Source organism: Lampetra planeri, chromosome 4 (assembly GCF_965212315.1).
Source record: "Lampetra planeri chromosome 4, kcLamPlan1.2.h2, whole genome shotgun sequence".
Taxonomy (NCBI): domain Eukaryota; kingdom Metazoa; phylum Chordata; class Hyperoartia; order Petromyzontiformes; family Petromyzontidae; genus Lampetra; species Lampetra planeri.
In genome coordinates, this window is record NC_136110.1 from 25,770,481 (window position 1) to 25,790,605 (window position 20,125).

The 20,125-nt window shown below is 41.8% G+C and overlaps 1 protein-coding gene across 12 annotated transcripts in view; it reads left to right on the forward strand.

Moving 5' to 3' along the window:
* Nucleotides 1-20,125, forward strand: part of LOC144717864 (PHD finger protein 20-like protein 1) — a 28,313-nt gene continuing 8,188 nt past the window's right edge. For 3 of the 12 annotated variants that reach the window (XR_013585155.1, XM_078593588.1, XM_078593590.1), the window contains exons 1-15: nt 1-139; nt 2,692-2,819; nt 3,272-3,452; nt 3,681-3,765; nt 4,264-4,352; nt 11,400-11,646; nt 12,312-12,413; nt 12,822-12,877; nt 13,347-13,410; nt 13,574-13,723; nt 14,313-14,462; nt 14,816-14,857; nt 15,808-15,909; nt 16,975-17,159; nt 19,384-19,483. Coding sequence is in view for 11 of the 12 variants with exons in the window: in XM_078593588.1 (XP_078449714.1) it covers nt 125-139; nt 2,692-2,819; nt 3,272-3,452; nt 3,681-3,765; nt 4,264-4,352; nt 11,400-11,646; nt 12,312-12,413; nt 12,822-12,877; nt 13,347-13,410; nt 13,574-13,723; nt 14,313-14,462; nt 14,816-14,857; nt 15,808-15,909; nt 16,975-17,159; nt 19,384-19,483 (1,696 nt within the window). In the remaining variant the exon portion in view is untranslated. The remainder of the gene's footprint in view (nt 140-2,691; nt 2,820-3,271; nt 3,453-3,680; nt 3,766-4,263; nt 4,353-11,399; nt 11,647-12,311; nt 12,414-12,821; nt 12,878-13,346; nt 13,411-13,573; nt 13,724-14,312; nt 14,463-14,815; nt 14,858-15,807; nt 15,910-16,974; nt 17,160-19,383; nt 19,484-20,125) is intronic. The other 9 variants (XM_078593594.1, XM_078593592.1, XM_078593591.1 and 6 more) reach the window with 9 other exon arrangements.

Genomic DNA, 20,125 nt, shown 5'->3' on the forward strand with positions numbered 1-20,125 from the left:
TTTCACGCGGGGACCACCCCCCCCTCCTCCCGCCGGGGCTGGCTAGACAAGACCGAGGCTGCGGCCTGGAGGGCCCGGGCCGCGTCTCGAGCTTTTTTTTGTTTCCTTCGCGCACAGCTCGGTCATGGCGAGCGTGGAGGTGAGAGAAGCGGCGGCGGAGTGGGGGGTGGGGCAAGTCAGTTTTGTTTTGTTTTTGGTTCGTCGCTGTGCGTGGCTGCAAGAGTGCAGAGCGGGAGGTGAAGGAGGGGGGTGGAGTGCGCGCCCTCCCGTGGCCATTACTCGAGATTTTGCGCGTCAGCCGCCGTGCTTGTTGTTGGAAGTTTTGAGATGAGTTTGTTAGCGGCTCTTAACTCGCAATTGTTCCGTCAGGAGGTCGGGCAACTTGCAATGTGTCCGCCCCGTCGTCAGGGCTGTTTGATTCGGACTCGAACGACGCTTGTCACTGCGGGGTTGGTGACGGGGTGTGGAGGAGAGGGCAGCCAGGGACCGGTTTCTGATGTACCGTAGTAACATTGTCCTGTATAACATTAAATAACCTTTTGTTATTCGCGTCATTCTTACAGCGCAAGGCTATCACGGATGTGCAATGATTCACAGCGCAGTGTCGTTGTGTGTGTGTGGTTTATTTTAAATGATGATCTAAACACGTGGTGGTTTGCGGTGGTGGTGGTGGTGGTGGCGCACTGCATACAACCAGCTGAGAGAGATTCTCGGGCACGGTCAACTGCAGTGGAGAGTGGACATTGAACCGTGCCTGACCAGCGTGGTGAAGTATGGTCAGACTTAATCCAGCAGTTGGTTTGATGCAGGGTTGTAAAATATTTAAAGATGCAACAGGCGGGATGGAAGTGGCCTTTTTTAGTCGGCAGGTCCCGTTTTTTTTTTACTAAATTCCGTTCATTATTTCGGCGGGGTTTTTTTCGTGTGTTTGCATCGTGAAATTCCTTGCCTACAATAAATCAATTACAGTACATTGTTTCGATTTAAAGCTTTCGTGACTGCAGGGATTCATCTTTTTGGTTCTTTCGGTAAAGTCACGTAGAAGGGAAGTAATAAAATAATAAAAATGAAACATAATAAAATACAATTCTCACGACGTTTCGGCCACAACGCAAGCAGCCGTCCTTAGGTGAAGAACAAGGCTGCTTGCGTTGTGACCGAAACGTCGTGAGAATTGTATTGTTTTATTTTCATTATTTTATTATTTCCCTTCTACTTGACTTTACCGAAAGAACCAAGAAGATACAGTACATCGTGTCAAACATATCTCTGTGGCACAGACATTAATTGTGAGAGCCCCAGATACAATCGCACCAGAAATGCTGCGAAATTGTTTTTATATATAAAATACCTTCGACTTGTTTTGGAAACTTGGGGTTCACAACCGATTGCAACATCATTAAGTGTATATGCGTATCGCAATTACAATGAAAACGTCTTTCTGTTATTGAAATAGCCGTATGATGCGCAACCTTTTAGGGAAATTTATTACAGCTGCAGTAATTCGCCACTTACAAATTTAGTGTTTGGCTGCTTACTATTTTCTCTGCCGGTTGGTTGGCAGTGGTTTGTGTACGCGGGGCAACTTTTACCCGGCCATGTGAATGTGGAACTTCCACCACTGGCTCAAGGCTGTAAACGGGGAAACCACTGCACTTTGAGTACGATGACTTTAAGATACATAGGCTATTGTTGTATTACATAATTCAAAAACTGGCAGTGTCTTAAGGCCGAAAGCGCCCAACTTTTCGTCACATGTACGATGTACTAATGCTCATTTTCTTGGTGGGAGGAATCACGCAACTTGTAGCCTGTTTCCTGTATTAACATAAATTGGGACAACACTTAAGTTTAATTGTGAAATAAAACGTCTTTCATGTGTTTTTTTTATATTTAGACAGCCTGCAGACTGTATAATCCGATTAATCCATCATGCCTATTTGATGCCACTCGTGCTCTAAGCTGATCACACTAACGCCGCTAGGGTTAACACACGTGCACGCCAGGCGTTCACTCGTCTTGAACGCGTGGTGGCACAAACCACGAAGTCAAAACATGCGACGAGGAAACACGTGACACATGCCTGCTTATCACAGCCGCGCAGCCTGAGACCATAAACCAAACCAATAACAGTAATTGCACTCCATTACCACGTTCGGTTTGTTATAAACAAATAAATTTAACAGTAATTTTTGTGTATCATCAAAATACAAAGGTGTTCACGTCCTTAGTAGAGTCGTGTCCCTTGTCATCAGAGTGATATAATGGATTAGCACATGTTAGCCGATACATATTTAAAATGTCTACTACAGTTCATATAACCTTGTTTACTCGTTATCAGGTGTATGCTAATATTAGGCTGCAATCTCACACAAGGTTTGATACCGAAATGTCCTCTCAAGAGAAGACTGGACAAAATGAAAATCTAAACCACAATGGGATAATGAGGTCATAAACTACTGTGTAGCCTCTTCTTGGTTCTTTCGGTAAAGTCATGTACAATGGAAAAAATAAAATAATAAAAATAAAACAATAAAATAATTCTCACGACGTTTCGGCCACAACGCAAGCAGCCGTCCTCAGGTGAAGAACTGGTCTGTCGAGAAGACAGAGTATGAATGCCTTATAAACATTTCCCCACTAGGAGTTTTATTAAATTGTGTATTCTGGCCTTATGTCTATGCTGGCCAGGAAGCAGACAAGATGGGGAAGATGGGGGACAAGATCGGTGAGAAATATAACAAGAAATTGCCCCATCGGTTGGGAATAGCTTATGAGGTGGGGGCAAGGCTGGAGGCCCAAGACTATCTGCTTAAGTGGTGAGTTTGCTCCAGCATTCCGTGTCAAGTCACTCCTGTACACTATATCACCACCCCCACGGGTTGTGATATGCAATAATGTTATTGTTGGTAACTAAACATCAATATCTAAGTACAGAAATCTGTGATTGCTAATTAAGCAGTCTTCATTAAAAAAGCTGAAGCTAAATGGAGGTTTCTCAATAAACAAGACATTACTGGTACTACTGCATAAGTTTCAACAGTTATACTGTATCGCTCTGCAATGTGTTTTCAAGTTGCATTATTTGGGATGTCTGACGTTCCACTCCACATGTTGGGAGTTTTTGTATACCATCAGCTTTTTTTCAGTTCAGATTTATTCAGATGCCAAACAACACATGGATGTAACTCAGAAACATTGAAGAGCAATAGAAAGCTATCCGTGGTGTACAGAATTCCGTCTAACACTGTCGAACCCTTGATATCCACAGGTACCCTTCCCGCATTGAGAAAGTAGACCCAGACGAGGGTAAGATTTTGATCCACTTTGAGCGTTGGAACCACCGTTACGATGAGTGGATTGACTGCAACAGCCCGCGGCTGAGACCGCTACAGCGAACCTCGCTCCGTCGCGAAGGCCTTAAGCAGGAGGAGCCAACTGTTGGGGCAGTGGTACGTTCCTGCCTGGCTATGACGTTTACGTACAGATTTACTTTACATACAAAAAAAATTCAAGTTATTAGCATGCTTGTAAACCAGTGGATTGTTTTGCTTGTTGAATTGTAGTGCATTTTATGTGTATGAGTTTAACTTTTAATATCTAGTACATTTATTTACTAAATAAAAAAAACACCTCGATTTGGGTGCAAATGTTTAGATTTGTGTATTTTGATGTTTTAGCCATTTAAGGTCGGGGATGAGGTGCTGGCTAGGTGGATTGACTGCAGATACTACCCAGCGAAAATCGTCACGATCAACAAAGAAGGTAAGACAATCACATCACCTGTATAAAGAGAACATTTTCAAAAATGTTTGCATCTGGTTTTCAATAAAAAAAAATAGATAGGAAATTTTAAATAGTTCCATGACAACATTACATGTAAATAAACTTGAAATTATAATGTTGAATTGAAATGTAATTGTGTTGAAATTATCAATTGTTACATTTTGTATCTAGAGCCAAAGTGATGTATGCTATGCAGATATCTATAGAAATAGTTTAAGCAATCTTGATTTGCAGCTTTCGTGACTGCAGGAATCCATACTCTCTGGTTCTTTCGGTAAAGTCACGTAGGTAGAATTTTTTGTTAAAATAATAATTGTAATAACATTTTTTTTTATGATATTGTTTCTACCTACGTGACTTTACCGAAAGAACCAGAGAGTATAGTTTAAGCAATGTTTGCTGTAAATTTAAGTTAAAAAAACATAGCATGCATTGAAATTATGTGGCAGCTATATTAATGTTATGTTTTTGTTTCAGATACTTACAGTGTGCGATTTTATGATGGATTTGTGAAAGACGTGAAAAGCATAAATGTGAAAGAGATGCCAGAGGATTTGAAAAACCAGGTATGCATCGCTTTGTTTTTACAATGATTTATTGTTTCAAATGATACTGCAAAACCCATAGCTTATGAAAATTATGCCTAAAAGGTCTACAATTATATATAACTAGGGATTGTTCGGGGGCGCCTTTGGCGCCCCCTCAACCATTTATGGCCTTCAGCCAGGAAAGTCACGAAAAAATTGCACACGAACGACGCATTCGCGCAAACACCAGATCCTCCGTGATGAAGTTTTAAAATGAAACATCTTTGAATTGTATTATGTTTGGAATTAGATAATTTATTTCTTCATTAAAAGCTTATATCATTTTACATCTGGAAGACTTAATTGAAAACGACATTTCGCGTGAATTTTCTCTCGTCGTTAAGTAAGATGGCCTTGCTGGGGGTTCGATTCGATGCGGACTTTCACCTGTTTGGGATTGCGGGATCGAGATCAGGCAACATAGATCTGGCCTACGAGAAGACCGCTGTCTGCAGATTGATTCCAACGTAATCGACCGTCTGTCCCTGCGCCTCCGTCGTTCATGCAGGGGGCGTATAGGTTTGCAGCGCCCCCTACATGAAAACGACGGAAAGTGCAGCGTTCATCACAGATAGATCAAGTTGTACGCTTATATAAGAGAATATGTACATAGAGATTTAGGTTTCAAGAGTACATTAGATAGAGTATCTCAGTTAACATAAGGCTTGTGTAACTCTGCAAGTTATAGATGATTTAAATATATGGTAAAGGCCTCGCCATCTGCTAGGGTTTGGTTCTTGAAAAATCTGTACAAAAGTAGAATTTGCGAATGTATATACTATGTTTATATGGAAAAAATGGGGTTAGGCTTCCATGTCCGACTGAACGTACGGGAGAACATTAAAATATTCATAACATTAATCCCTTACTGTACACATTGTACTAAAATCCAATTAGATACAAAAACACATCAATAAATTGTGCTGTAAAATTTGAAGTTTTATTCACCTTGAACGACAATGGGGGTGTGATGATACTACTATGGCAGTCGTTGGTGCACTTGCCGCCGCACTTTCCATAATTGCCTTGTCATTTTTCTTTAAAATATCTGACTGTTGACTCGTTTACCGTATAAATAGCAGCCAACAGCATTGTTAACACGAGCATGTTTATCTAAAAACCCTACTTTTTGAGCCAGACTCATAACTTTCATGTTCTGCCTTTTTTTCTTGCTCTCACGAACTCCACTCACTTGACGCTTAGACGCCATGATCGAAATTACAAAAACAAAATGCAAATAATGCATAAATAGCACAAAAGGCAACGGGCACTTGAAGAGTAAAATCTTCGGCGTGTGGATCGTGGCACAAGCCACTACTGTACTGGGCAAGTACAGTAGCCCTCCGTGATGATGCGATGTTGCCAAATCGCGAATAGTCCAAGGAAAAAATACACGAAAATTATAAACTGATATACAAATATAAAATCGCGAACAATCGAATTTTGCTGAAGAAAAATCCGCGAATGAAGAGGTTTTACTGACATTCAAATATGTTCTCACAAATGCTATGATTATGAAGGTATACCAAAGTTATGAATGAATACATAAACTCCGAAACGGGGGTAAAATGCATTAAAATATCAGATTTGGTGACTTGGAAAAGTAGGTAAAAGATGAGATGATCAGATAAATGGTAAGTTTAGCATCATTAGCATTGGAGTGAAGAATGATAGTTGATCATCTATTACAGTTCACAGCCTTTTGCATAAATGATTACTTTTGCAAATGTACAAGGACAAGCACAGCTTATAACATTTTTATTGTTATGATTCTCATGGACAAACTCTGGATTGTCTGAAGTCTCATCAACATATTCAACACATTCGGTGATCACATCCTGGTGTGATGCGAGTGGCGCTTCAATATCAATTTAACTCTAAGAAATGCCTAGAGGAGGAAAATGGTAAAATGGACATTACCACTTGACATAATCAAGTGACAAGGCTAGTAATTGTTAATTCAATAAAAGTGGATGGAAGGGTTAAACAATTTATCTGAAACCACAAAAGGCACATTGAGGAACAAAAGACTTGCAAAGAAATGGACACGCTGTACAAAACGTTGAATACACAACTCTTATGGAAAGATTAGGAAAGGAATGAGAAAATACATTGGAGAACACAACACAAAAATAATTGAAAGATGCCACAAAAAGCAGACAAAAGGACGTTTCTCGAGCAATTTACAATCCGTAGCCCTTGGAGAAGGATGGAACAATAACACTTGATAAAGATTTAATCTTTAAATCTGTCGAGAATTGTTTTCAGATCTCTAATGCAAAACTTAATATGTGCCTGGAATCAAACAAGATCTCACACTTTCAAGTAAGCAATGCCCTTCAAAGGATGAACAAATGAAATCTCCTGGGAAGATGGTGTCACTGTGGACATCGTTGGGATTAAATGTTGGAACACAATTATTGGATCTTTTCACTAAATGTTTACACAGAAGTAAATAGCTAAATTATAGAAAGATGCCTCAATCATTTGATGCAATACATTTTATTAAACCGACTTGAATAATTACAGATCCATTAGTCCCATATTGCACGTATATAAATTGTTTCTTAAGATCATTGGTAACAGAATAAAACATGGTAGAGGCTTAACCGACCATGTGAGAAAGCAGGCTTCATGAAAACTTTCTGTACTCCTGATCACATCCATCCTATTACACGGAGACACAAAAAATAACTCATGGATTGGAAAATATATGCACGTCAAACATATTATGGACAAACATTTCATGATGACTGTTATGTAAGTTTTCTTGGGCAGGGCACTTTGCTAGACGGGATGAAGGACAGTGGTCGAGATTGATGGATTGGCAGCAAAAGGAGAGAACATCTATAAGGATGTCCACCATGAATTAGCTCGTGTAGGAGCCCATCTGGATTGTTGCATCACAAAACCATGAAAGATGGTGACAACTTGGGAAAGCCTTCATTAGGCAGTGGATAGATGAAAGCTGATGATATATGACATCTGTACAACGGTTTTTTTGTATAAACCGCTTGTAACATTAGTAATATATTTACTCTGTCTAGTGTGGTACAATTGCAATGGTTAGTGTATGTGATGCATGCGTATTACTCTTTTGTTCTTTCGGTAAAGTCACGTATAAAGATAAAATAATAAATTAAATACTAGCATACGACGTTTCGATTGCAACACAAGCAATCATCATCAGGTCTAAATGAAATAGAAACACAAATCTAGTATACTTAGAAATGTAATACTTAGAAATGTAATGTAATGCAAGTATACTAGATTTGTGTTTCTATTTCATTTATACCTGATGATGATGATTGCTTGTGTTGCAATCGAAACGTCGTATGCTAGTATTTAATTTATTATTTTATCTTTATACGTGACTTTACCGAAAGAACCAAAGAGTAATTCCTGCAGTCACCAAAGCTCCAAATTAAGTTTATGTATGCGTATATTTATGGAACCTCCATTACTTTGTTATTTGGAATTAACACGTTAAAATTAAAATTCCATGCACTTTCCACTGCTACACCAAAGCATGAACTGACAATTGACACTGATGGAAAATGTTTTGGCACCATTACACTCGTTTTTGCTGTTTGAGCATTTAAATAATTACGTCTTTGAACGTAAATATATTAATTAACTTTGAAAATGTGATAATGTCACTCATTTTCTTTAATAGAAAATTGAACAAAATAATATTTTGCAACGAATAGCTGAAGAAGGAAAAAAAAGCAACCTCACTTTATTAAATAAATATTTTACGGTGCGTTTGTGGCTTTGCACTCTGCTTAAGTGGTCTTAGTGCTGCAACGATTATTGGAATACATCGATTCATTGTATATTAAAAAGACCGCTTCTTTAACAAACGATGCATTTGCATCCTTTTGAAAATGGCAGACACCAGACATCCCAGTCTCCAAAATGTTGGAAACTCGCCACAGGGCACGTCTATCATGATTTGGTAATGCGTGATGACATCACCAATCCCCCCCTCGGATCTGATGTCACATGTATTATAAGTAACCGTATAGTGTTAGCATTATATTCTTATTTTTGGTTCTTTCGGTAAAGTCAAGTAGAAGGGAAATAATAAAATAAAAAAATATGAAACAAAAATTCTCACGACGTTTCGACTGCAACACGACGTTTCGATTGCTTGTGTTGCAGTCGAAACGTCGTGATAATTTGTTATTGTTTTATATTTTTATTATTTTATTATTTCCCTTCTACGTGACTTTACCGAAAGAACCAAGAATATGAATCCCTGCAGTCACGAAAGCTTTAACTCACTATATTATTCTTTATCGTGTCCGATTTGAGCCAGATGCATGGATTTTCTGCAAATTATATAAAAACAAGCAGTATGGATTGGACTTTTTTTCTCATAAAACAAGCTAATTATTGATTTGATTAAATGATCGAAGCAGAATCAACGTTCATGAAAAAGTAAACAGCTGGTATGTGCAGCTCAATTTGTTATAATTCCTGTTTTAATATATTAACTGGAGAAGTTGGTGCGGTTCAGTTCCTTGTGTCAGTACAGTACCTACTCAAATTAATATCTTGAAAACTTCCTATTTTACATATTGGGGTGATGTCATTAGCACACATCAATCTAAGGCACTGGGATTCAACAGAGTAACTGCAAATAATAAAATATTAAAAATAAAACATAATAAAATAATTCTCACGACGTTTCGGCCACAACGCAAGCAGCCGTCCTGCGTTGTGGCCGAAACGTCGTGATAATTATTTTATTATGTTTTATTTTTATTATTTTATTATTTCCCTTCTACGTGACTTTACCGAAAGAACCAAGAAGATGAATCCCTGCAGTCATGAAAGCTTTAAATCGAAATTTAACTGCAAATACTTAGGAAGAAACTCCTTCCCACAGTCACAATAAGACTAATGTCCTCACTCATTCACGTGTTGTCGCGTGGTGGGGAGCTTGTGTGACAGCTCGTTGTGCGGGGTATTTTTTTTTCCCCATGGAGCTAGAGCAGAGTGCTGAAGGCCTTAACAACATGTGCAGGGCATGCTGATTTCGTACACTCTCAACACATGCACAGACCCAGTGCAATGGAACGTGCCGTATTGCAGAAATGTAACTGCGTATAACTTGACGTACGTGAACACATTTGTAGCAAAACGTTTGCCTAGAGCTACAGGATTTTTGAACCTACGAAATGCTTAATTTAAAACAATACCATTGTGTGATTTGTCCGTTTGAAAATTAAATACACAGGGTGGTCCATATGTCTTGTGACTCCCGTTGAATTCTCTAAATCTTAAAGTGTTTGTATACCAATGGGTGTCGACACAAATGAAAAGGCAAAGGGAAAAAAATGTTAGGGGTCAAATAATTGGGGGGGGGGTCATAAGGACCTCTGGACCACCCTGTAGAATGCAATGGCACTTTAGAATCTCAACGATTGTTAACGTTTTTATATATTTTTTTTATATTTGACAAGCACAATTGTCTGTTATTATACAGTACAGCAGTGTGCGCATTGGTGGTTACATTAAGATGATTGGGAAAGCGCCAGTGTTCTCTACTTAGCCCATCATTGTGATGAAGAACCCCCCCCACCCCACCAACATAGATTCGCTTCTCTTCCATCATAAGTAGAAAAGATTACTAATGTTTTAAAGGGCATCTGGCTGCTGGCAAGCCCAATTCTGGGAGGGGCTGTGGGTTATTTGGCTCTAATGCGAGCTATTGATCCTGTTGCATACGTTATTTAGCGACAGAAACTGGTGAAACCGCTTCGGCCGTCGGGCGGTGGCTGTAAGCAGACTACTAATCGCAGGGAGCCCGTGTGCGCTGTTTGCCGGTCCTCATCTCAACGTCGGGTGGAGGAGGGGAGGGAAGGTGTTGTGGTTGTTGATCCTCCTCCAGTTCCGTGCCAGTGCCTTCACGTGGCGTTAAGGTGGTGGTGGTGGATGGCACAACGCGTGCGCGAGGCTGCATTGTAAAACCCCGCATGAGCGATTTTGCGGTGCCTTTAAATAGCCTGCTGCGTTGCGCAGTGTACGAGAGTGAAATGCTCCCTCCTGCCGTCTTCCTTGTACTGTAACTGCAGGAGAGTCGCGAGAGCACACGGTGCTCCTAGCGAGCACTGTACGCTGCGTGTTTTGACAAGAGAGGGATTTTGACGGCAGAAGGCGCATCTTCGTGGAAACAATTTGGATTAGAGTAGCTCGTGTGCCCTCCTGTTAAATAATCGCAGTTCCACTGGAGTCGTCCTCCTGCTTAAAGTCCCCTGGGGTGAATATTGCCTGCGTTGCACACAGCACAGTGTGTGCCGGTGCTGCATTGCTGTATTTTTAGGTTTGCGACTGCGTGTGCCGTGTTAGAAACTGCATTATTTGATAACTGTGCTGTGTTGTTGCATCGCGGCGAAAGGCGTGCGAAGTATATGACACGTATGTCTTTCGGCTGCACAACTTTTTATTGTGTTTTGTCATTTCGGTAATGATAAAAACTGTGTGTGTGTGTATTGCAGTGCTAGTGTCATGCTGTGTTTTCATTAACATTACAGAATTGTGTGCAAATGATGATATGTAAATCAACTAGTATCACAACATTTGGCTGTCTATTGAATTGGATAATTTAACCTAACTGCTGTGTTGTGTCATGATACTGATGCCAGTCTGCCTAAGATAACAATCATTGACAGTATAAATACATTGGGAGTTGCAATGAGCATATATAGCCTGCATTTAATTGTAATTTTACGTGATATTAATTTTGCCTGTGTTAGTCGTAAGTTATCCATTGCTGCAAAACATTTCATTCACATCTGTGATTACATTGGGCTTTGTTATTAGAATCGCGGGGGGGTTAACTATTATACAATATATGCACCGAATGCATCGTAGTTTGTACTCTGGATTTTAAAAGATTTAATCCGTGCAAAAGCGGTAAGGGTAAAAGTCATCCACATCATGTTGAATTGTACTGAGCCACACAATTTCATCCGTCCCTCCGACCCCCACCCCCCACCGCCGCCGCCGCGGCTTCAGGACTGGACAGCTATCGTGAAGAGCACCGTAGAGGCACAAGCGTTGGAGCAGGCGGCCAACAAGTCCCGGGCACGTGCAGGGCACCACCAGGCAGTGCACCAACAGACGGGGCAGCAGGCTGCCCACGTTGAGGAGGAGGAGGAGGAGGGCGCTCGTAAGGGCAGGCGGAGCGACGCGGAGGAAGGCAGCGAAAGCGAGAAAGCGCTGCCCCAACCACAAAAGCAGCGCAGTGCTGAAGCTCGCCAACGTGAGGCTCACACTCCCTGGGCGTCACGTGCCCCCACTGCAGCATGCTTTAAGGCTACAAGCACTGACTCAAAAGGAGCAGTGCCGCACGCCACGCCGTTTGGGAGCAGTCGTGAGTGTGTGTGTTCGTGCGTGCAGGTGGATGTGCTTTTATGTTTGGTAATAATTAATGAAAACGTCTTTGTTCGTACGGGTAAGTGTGTGATGTAATATTATTGCAGCTTAGTTTCTTACTGGACGATATAATGCATTGCTTACAAATTATTAGAAATGTTGAATACAACTTAAATAATTTTCACATGTACTGTATATTCAGTAGAGATGGCAGTGAATCGTTTTTTACTGGTGGAAGAACCGGCTTATCAAGGAAGCTTTTCTTTTCTTGTGTTCATTCCTACCCATCCACATTCCTGATAAAGCGACCCTTGCTCTAATTTAAGCACAAATGCCCTGGGGGAAGAAAGGTTCACTGCCGATCAGCTTCTTATAGTTTTTATTTGTCATTGTGTTCATGTTATTGTTTCATACTTCGTCCTTAAAACTGCAAATTTGGTCTTTACTTTGGTTTAAAACCATTTTTCATCACGTTTACAACTTAACAAGGCACATTCAAAAATGTAAGTTATCGCAATGTCCAGTTTGTAAAATGTGTCGTCGCATTTTTAGCAGCGAGCCTTCTGCAGTCAAAGGTTATGGCAGCAAAGAAGAGAAAGTCAGCGTTCATGGGAGCCTTCCAGGCAAAGAGGGCACGGCTCAATCAGCTGACAGGTAGGCTGTGCTGTGTGGGAGGGCACTACGTTAATCCCCATTACCAAGCATTGACTAATGTCGATGCAAGTCTTTAACAACCATTTAGTTACGTTTTCCGTTGATATATTTGCACGTGACTAATTTCAAACAATAGGCGTTACTTACCTTTGCATTAAGAAGCTCACTTGGTAATTTTACATAGAGAGATACATGGAGATGTCTATTTTGTTGCATACAATGTATTGTTCATTTTCCGTCATGAAATGTGTAGTTATGACGAGTTTGTTTCAATAAGCACGTCTTGTGTTGTTGGCAAAGGTATAAAGTGCATTGTTCATATTATCACAACATTCCTCTAAAATTGCTTTTCTGGGATCAACATCCTGAATATACCATGGCTTAAAGTCGGTATGTGTTGTTTATCAGGAATTTTGGCTTCTAAACTTTCTCGGCGCCGAGATGCAGATGTCCAAGACTCCAAGGTAAAAAAAATAAGTCTGTTGCATTAATTGGTATGGTTGGTAGATGTGCTAATTACAAATAAAATACCATTACAACCACATGAATTAAATTGATGTGTTTTCATGTTAAACTATGATATGATTTCTGTCATTTTGAATAATATATTTTAATAATAATCATAATAAAGTATCACTGCATCTTAAGCCCATTTTCAGGATGTTCTGTATTGTGAGTGTTGGGCAAGTTCTATCAAAGAGTGTTTGGTTTGTGGGAGGAAACCCAGAGAGAACCCAGAGAAAAACCCACACATACGAGGTGATAACACTCAAAGCTCTCCTCAGATTTATATTGCTGTACAGCCATTTCCTGGCTTGGATTCCAACATCTGATGAGATCTGGCCTGTTCGGGGTAATTGGGTCACGTAAAATTGAAAGTGTCGGTAAAAAAAATCGTTGTATATTATGGCTTTGCTTTTTGGGTGGTTGCAGGAGCGGCCATCGGAGGCTGTGGAGAACAAGGAAACCTCTCCGCTGAACAGCACACAACCGAGTGGTGAGCTTGGCGATTCCTGCACTTAAAAAAACACAAATTTTGTAATTAAAGAAGAACATCCACAGCGTTTAGTGGCTATCGTTGGCATCCAACACTGGGTTAACGGTGAAAGTGCTCCTTGCATCTTGTAATGGATGCATGTATTGCATATGTTGTAATACAGGATTATCAGTTGAGAGTGCATCTGGCGTGACGCCAGGTGCCATCACAAGGCAGCACTCGCTTCGTCTGCGCCGATCGAGTCGGGCGTCGGCCGGCCTCGCCTCCCCCTCGTCCGACTCTTCCCACTCGCCACGCTCGAACCAGCACGCAGGTTGCTGCTGCCTTCACATGCCCCTTATTAGAGCACTCGGCCCACCTCGGCCAAGTTAGGGTTGTGTAAATCACATGAAAAAATGTTGTGGGCGGAGAAGTTACTGTAGGATTACAGAAAGTCAAGGACGTGTCATCGTTGTTTTCGAATCGTTGCGTATATAGCTTAAGAGTTTGTACTTCTGTCTGAGTTTATTTATGCTTTTTGTGTGTATGTGTGTGTACTTGGCACAGTATGTGTGCACCTTTGTGTAATGTGTGTATATATATGTGTGTTCACTTGTGCGGTATAACCTTCACCATGTGATGTCACCATCAACAGAAATCCAGGCTGCAGTCCTTAAATTGCAATTTTCTAAAAGCATTGTCTTGGTTAACACACGATCTGCATTGGGTGTCTCGAGGGGAAGACTTTAGACCAGATGGTGTGATACTTTTAGGGCAGATCTTTAGGGTCACGCTCAGTACTCTGCAGCAGCTGCGGAATCTTAACGGTAGGATAGGTGTTGGCGAGGTGTAGTGACGTCAGCGGCTTTGGCCAGGATGACATCTTGATCGTGAGTTGCGTGTGGGTTAATCTGATTCCCCAGGCTCTCCAGGTCAACTCTCCTCACCCGACAGGGGCCTCTCACCGGCTTCTGCCACCAGCGATTCGCCGGGCAGGCGGCGCCGCCCCTCTGCACTGTCAGAGTCGAGTGCCCACGACAGGACCCAGACTCGGACAGAAGGTACCTCGGCCGGTGGGTAGAGGCAGACGCGCTGCTTGCTGCCTTACGTCAGCGACAGTCAGCCATCGGGAATGCATTCTATCTACACTTTAGTCACATCATCGTGCACGCAGATAACGTTTACAAAAAAGAATTGGAATGCATTGGTTGTATTTCTCTAAAGATTTGTGATTGCGGATTTGTTTAATATTTTATAATTTTGTGATTGAGTTAAATGCACGTTATATAATTAGAACATAAATGTAATTTATTGAACACAAGTAATGTCTGATAATTTTTAGGCCAGACATTTTAAATACATCTTTGATAACCGTATACTAAGATTGTCAGTTATAGGATTGCCTCATTGTTCTCTTGGTTTCCAGATGCAAGTTCATCTTCGAAAAGTGAAATGCTGTCTGCAGATGGTAAGGTCATTATGTTGGGGCACCCCATTGTTGAACAGCCCGGCAGCACCCACAGCGATGAGTTACTGTTAGGTATATTCTCTACATACCTACAACGTCATACAGAGAAGACTTCTCTGGAAGGCTACCCTACCTGTACCTATAAAAGAGTTGGGGGGATTATTGCTTCTCCCTCTCTCCTTCGCCTATTTTATCTTCATTTGGCCCTGCAGTTTTTGGTATGTATGCCAGTTGGTTGCCTGTTTCTCTTGCATTATTTTGTCTTCCTCTTCTGCTGTGGAGAAGACATGCCCCTTTGGTAGTCCCCTTGGATGCAGCAGGCAGACACGTGGTATCTCCCAACTCTTAGCACTGCACGTGTGTATTGCTTTTTTGCCTCCGGACTTACGGCAGGCTTTGAAAGAACGACGCAACCGCGTGGCAGCTGCCTTGCGTTGGCCAGATTTTGGCGTAGATTTGGGGTCGGGTGGTGCCACTGTAGGGATGCCCCTTTGGCTGCTCATTGTGTGGGTGTCTACTCTGAAGCAGGCCTGGAATAGGCACCAGTGTAGACTGGAGAGCCGGCTTGTCTATGTATAGCTGGAGGTGGGGCGGCCTTCCAGAGAAGTTGCTGTCTTGCAAGGCCTCTTGGGGATACCTAAGAGGATTGGCTACGGGTGCTGCCAAGGCCTACACAATCTTTTTTTACACCTCCTATAGCTCACCTCTTTACCAATTGCTGTGAATAAAAAAAAACATAGTATTCAAGCCGTCTTAAAAGTATAATTCCTAGTATTAAACATTGTCAAACAGCACTTCTAACATTCTTCATCGAGGTATCCTGTAATGTTTGTGTTTTACGATTTATAGGTTTTTTATGGTTTTCAAAATTATCGCTGCATGTTAGTTCATGTAAGTATAATCGATTGAAATGCAGTGCACGCTCACGTACATACATTGTTATGTTTCAGCAAAGAGAAGAGAAAGGGACAGAAGCAAAGACAAGAAAGAGAAAGAGAAGGATGTGTCCAAATCGAAAAAGAAAAAGAAGAAAAAGAAAAAGACAAGAAAAGGTAATGACAAATTTCGGATTGTGTTTCATCTCTACGGGTGATATATGGCTGACCTAGAAATGTCATATATCCAAGGCAACTCCTCAATGGTTGGTCTGTACAAGAAATGGGTCAGGTTTCAGCTCTGTAGCATGTTCTAACAAGTGAATTTTAGCTCACGCAGACTTTCAATGAATGTGTTTTTGGGTCGTACCGCGTGTTATTCCGCACGATGTCCATTATTTTGCGGCACCTGCTGGGAGATTTTTCAGGAACCAGATTGATGAAGCGCCCAGCACGCGAAGTGAAACGTCGGACATCGTGCCCAACAACACGCAGTACAACGGGAAAGCACATCGGAGAGCTGTGTTATGTTAAATGCTGAACATGGACTTCTACGTGAATTAAAGCAAGGGAGTTAATGGATAACTCTTATAATTAGTACTTTCACCAGGTCCCACTCATAAATTGATGGCCATTTGCTGCTAAATAAGTAAATCAATAAACTGAATTGCGGGGATGAGCATATATGTATGGATGTGTGTGTACAGGGTGTAGGACAAGCAGAAAATATAGTTGAAAAGGTGCCCTTCATGTCACTTTCAGACAGGGTGGGAAGTGTTGTGTTGCACAACGATTGGTCTCTTGGTGATATAAAGTGAAAGAGCAAAGCATAAAATAACTACAACACGACTGTGAACACCTTCCACATGTTCTTGGTTCTTTCGGTAAAGTCACGTAGAATGGAAATAATAAAATAATGAAAATAAAACATAATAAAATAATTCTCACGACTTTTCGGCCACAACGCAAGCAGCCGTCCTGTCTTCTGGACAGACCTGTTCTCCACCTGAGGACGGCTGCTTGCGTTGTCCGAAACGTCGTGAGAATTATTTTATTATGTAAAAATTTTATTATTTTATTATTTCCATTCTACGTGACTTTACTGAAAGAACCAAGAAGATGAATCCCTGCAGTCACGAAAGCTTTAAATCGAAACCTTCCACATGGTACATGAAAGCACAGAATTTTACACCAGGAACAAGCGTAGCATGTGCCAACATTGCGCGCTCGCGTGTGTTGCAGAGAGCACAGACGGTGCCTCGGTGGCGGATTCTGTGGACAGCCTGTCCCTGGGACTGGAGGAGACGTCGGGGAACGCAGACGACTCCCAGGACGAGGACGGAGCCGGTGGGGATGAGATCGTGCGCTGCTCCTGTGGCGTCAACGAGGAGACGGGGTTCATGATCCAGGTTGGGCTCTACTGGCAGGTGCCAAAAACTAGATTGGGAACGTCGCAGATTCAAAACAATTGGCCTCTATGCACATTGTGTCTGTGTTTAATGTTTGACACGGTATGTATGTTGAACTTCTTTCGCACCGTACGTAGCCAACAGTGCCAATCGGATGTGTGAACTGCTAATCGGTAATGGAACTGCATGCGTAATCTAGCGCGAACACCCATTTAAGTCTATAGTTTCTGATACATTACTCACAAATGTTGAGGTAAGAATTATCACCGTTTTATACAAAACTGCTCCCATTTTCTCTCAGAATAGCCCTCAACTAATTGATTCGTCTGCGTGTGTGTGATTTGTTTTTAACACTAAGAATGTTTGCTTGTTGTTGATGTCGCACTCCCTCAGAAGGGCATGTGATTTGCTCACATATTGTTGTGTGGGTAGATCTTATAATTAATAGTATAATTAATCATTCTCATTGTCTAGGGCAGGGGCGGGGAACATTTTTCTGCCAAGGGCCATTTGGATATTTGTAACATCATTCGCGTGCCATACAAAATTATCAGCTTAAAAATTAGTTATATTTGGTCAAACATTTTATTAACTCACCCCTAATGTGATGGCTGGAACTGCTTCTCTTTGGTGAGGCGTGTGATGTTAGCTGGTATTGATGATGTTGCTACTCGCAACTGCTTTTCCAGGTTTGCTCCTAGATTTATTGAATTTCGAGTCTCGCCTGCGGTTGCCTTGGCAGGGCCAGACCCAAATGATTTTGCGGGCCTCGTACGGCCCGCGGGCCGCACGTTCCTCACCCCTGGTTTAGGGGTATATTATGTTTATCAATTATAATGTCTCATATCTAGGGTGCATAGACCTTGCCAGCAGGATACAGCCTTAGAATAGTTACATAATACATGGACTAAAAACAAGTAACACTCCAGCACCAAGACACTTCCAATCTAAGTGTTTTAATAATGTCAGAGTATCAACCATTATCTCAGAATAACATCCAGCACTATTGTTACAGCAATTCAACAATACTAAAGAAAAAACGCGCCCAACATACACGTGATGGAGGCAAGATATTTGTGTCAGAGTTGTATGAAGCCGAGGCTCCAGTATGTCATTCAGCGAGATGGTTCATTCAAGGGTGAAAGGTGAGATTTGGTGACGTTATAAGTATAGCAGAGACCTGTCAGCATGGCCAGATCTCCTCCTCCTCTCTCAGTGCGAAAATATCTTCTTTGCACCAGCACAGAAATCTGTCTGCTGCTGCTCACAAGGACCGCAATCGCCCGATATGGCTGTAGCTGGCCGCTCTGGCCCCACCTGTGCCGATGGACAGCCGTTTGCACGGCTCCCCAGCTTGCAGTTGCCTTTTGGTGTTGCTCCCGGCGTTATTTCCTTGGTGACACTCGGTTAAACACCTTTCACCCGATGACAGGCCAAGTTGGCTTTGAGATCGATACGTCCAAAACAACATCAACCTCATATGATTTGAATCGCAGTGTTGCGGACATTGACATTGTTCCGCACTCTTTAGTAAGCGTACCAATGAAGTTTAAATAGGAATTTTGGTCTTGATCCCCCCAGAATTATTTGTTAAACTTTGACCTATCCTGGTGCCAACACCAAGCGTTAAGGTTATTCCCTCGTTTAAAAAAAACACTCGTATAAGGTGAGCTGAAGGTGAACCCACCAGACGTGAAGTCGCCGCATGTAGTTGTAAATAGGAGATGCCCGCAAGCCTAATGGTCACTGCCTGCCACAAGGAACAAACATGAGATTACATGGATGCGAATTCAAATTAGGTATACTCCAAATAATTATTTTTTTAACTATTTTATTCTAGCAGATGAAGGCCCACTGAGCTATATAGGTTTTTTTCAGAAGCGACCCGGCCACAAATTATAGCTAAACGAAGTGAGTTATCATGTGGACATGTATAGCAGCAAAATTATCTAAACGCATGATTCTAAATGTGGAGGGAAAAACCGGAGGACCCGGAGAAAAATCCACGTGACCACGGGATGAACAATGAACATGCAAACTCCAAATATACAGCAGATATCTGGGTCAGAATCAAAACCACGACCTCCTGTATACCAGGTGAGAGAGTTAAAATCTGGCCACCACGAGATATGAAAAGACAACCATCACAATGCAATATCTGGAAAAGCCACACGTAAAAGAATATTACACTTTATAAGTGTTGGGTAGAGATTGCTGTGACCCTAATCTGCTCTCTTGTCAGTGTGAGATGTGCAGTTGCTGGCAGCACAGTGTCTGCATGGGATTCACGGAGGAGAACATCCCTGACCGATATTCATGCCATGTGTGCCAGGACCCTCCGGGTAAGTCTGGCTCTTCTTCAGTGCTCTTTGCTCATTAGTGGCAGTCTACCTCTTGAACCCATCTCTCGATCACGCCTGCTTCACTAATAACCTCTCGCCTTCATTAGCGAGTATCCCCTCCATCCCTCTCATGTTCCACATGCAACACTTACATCACCTGTTGACCCTGTTTATTGTTGTTTTATTGATTATTTTTTTATCAAATGTCTTGCAGACTTAGAGCACCTACGTTAAACTACAGTTTAAATACTTTCTTAACCTTTCGGTGGGGAGAAAAATAACAACAAATTACTGTATAACACTCAACCTTGGGTTATACCATTAAGATCCTTGAGGTAATTTGCATTTTACGGGAGTGAATGCAGCACACAATATGAACTTTTGTTGGTTCCCATCAGGATTTAATCACAGCCTTGTGATTGGTCAACATTTGAAACATTACCTCTATACATATATTTGGAATAAGCACGTTGCACATCTCCCCCTAACGGCAGTCATGCCCGCCCCCTTTGAGGTTGGTGCTGCACATTCCTTGTGCCACACAGGGACTGCTACAACTGTGGTGTTCCCTTGTGCTAGACTGGCAGGACTTTTGGCATGGTTGAGATGAGCCGAGGTGCTAGAGCTGCCGAGGCATTTATC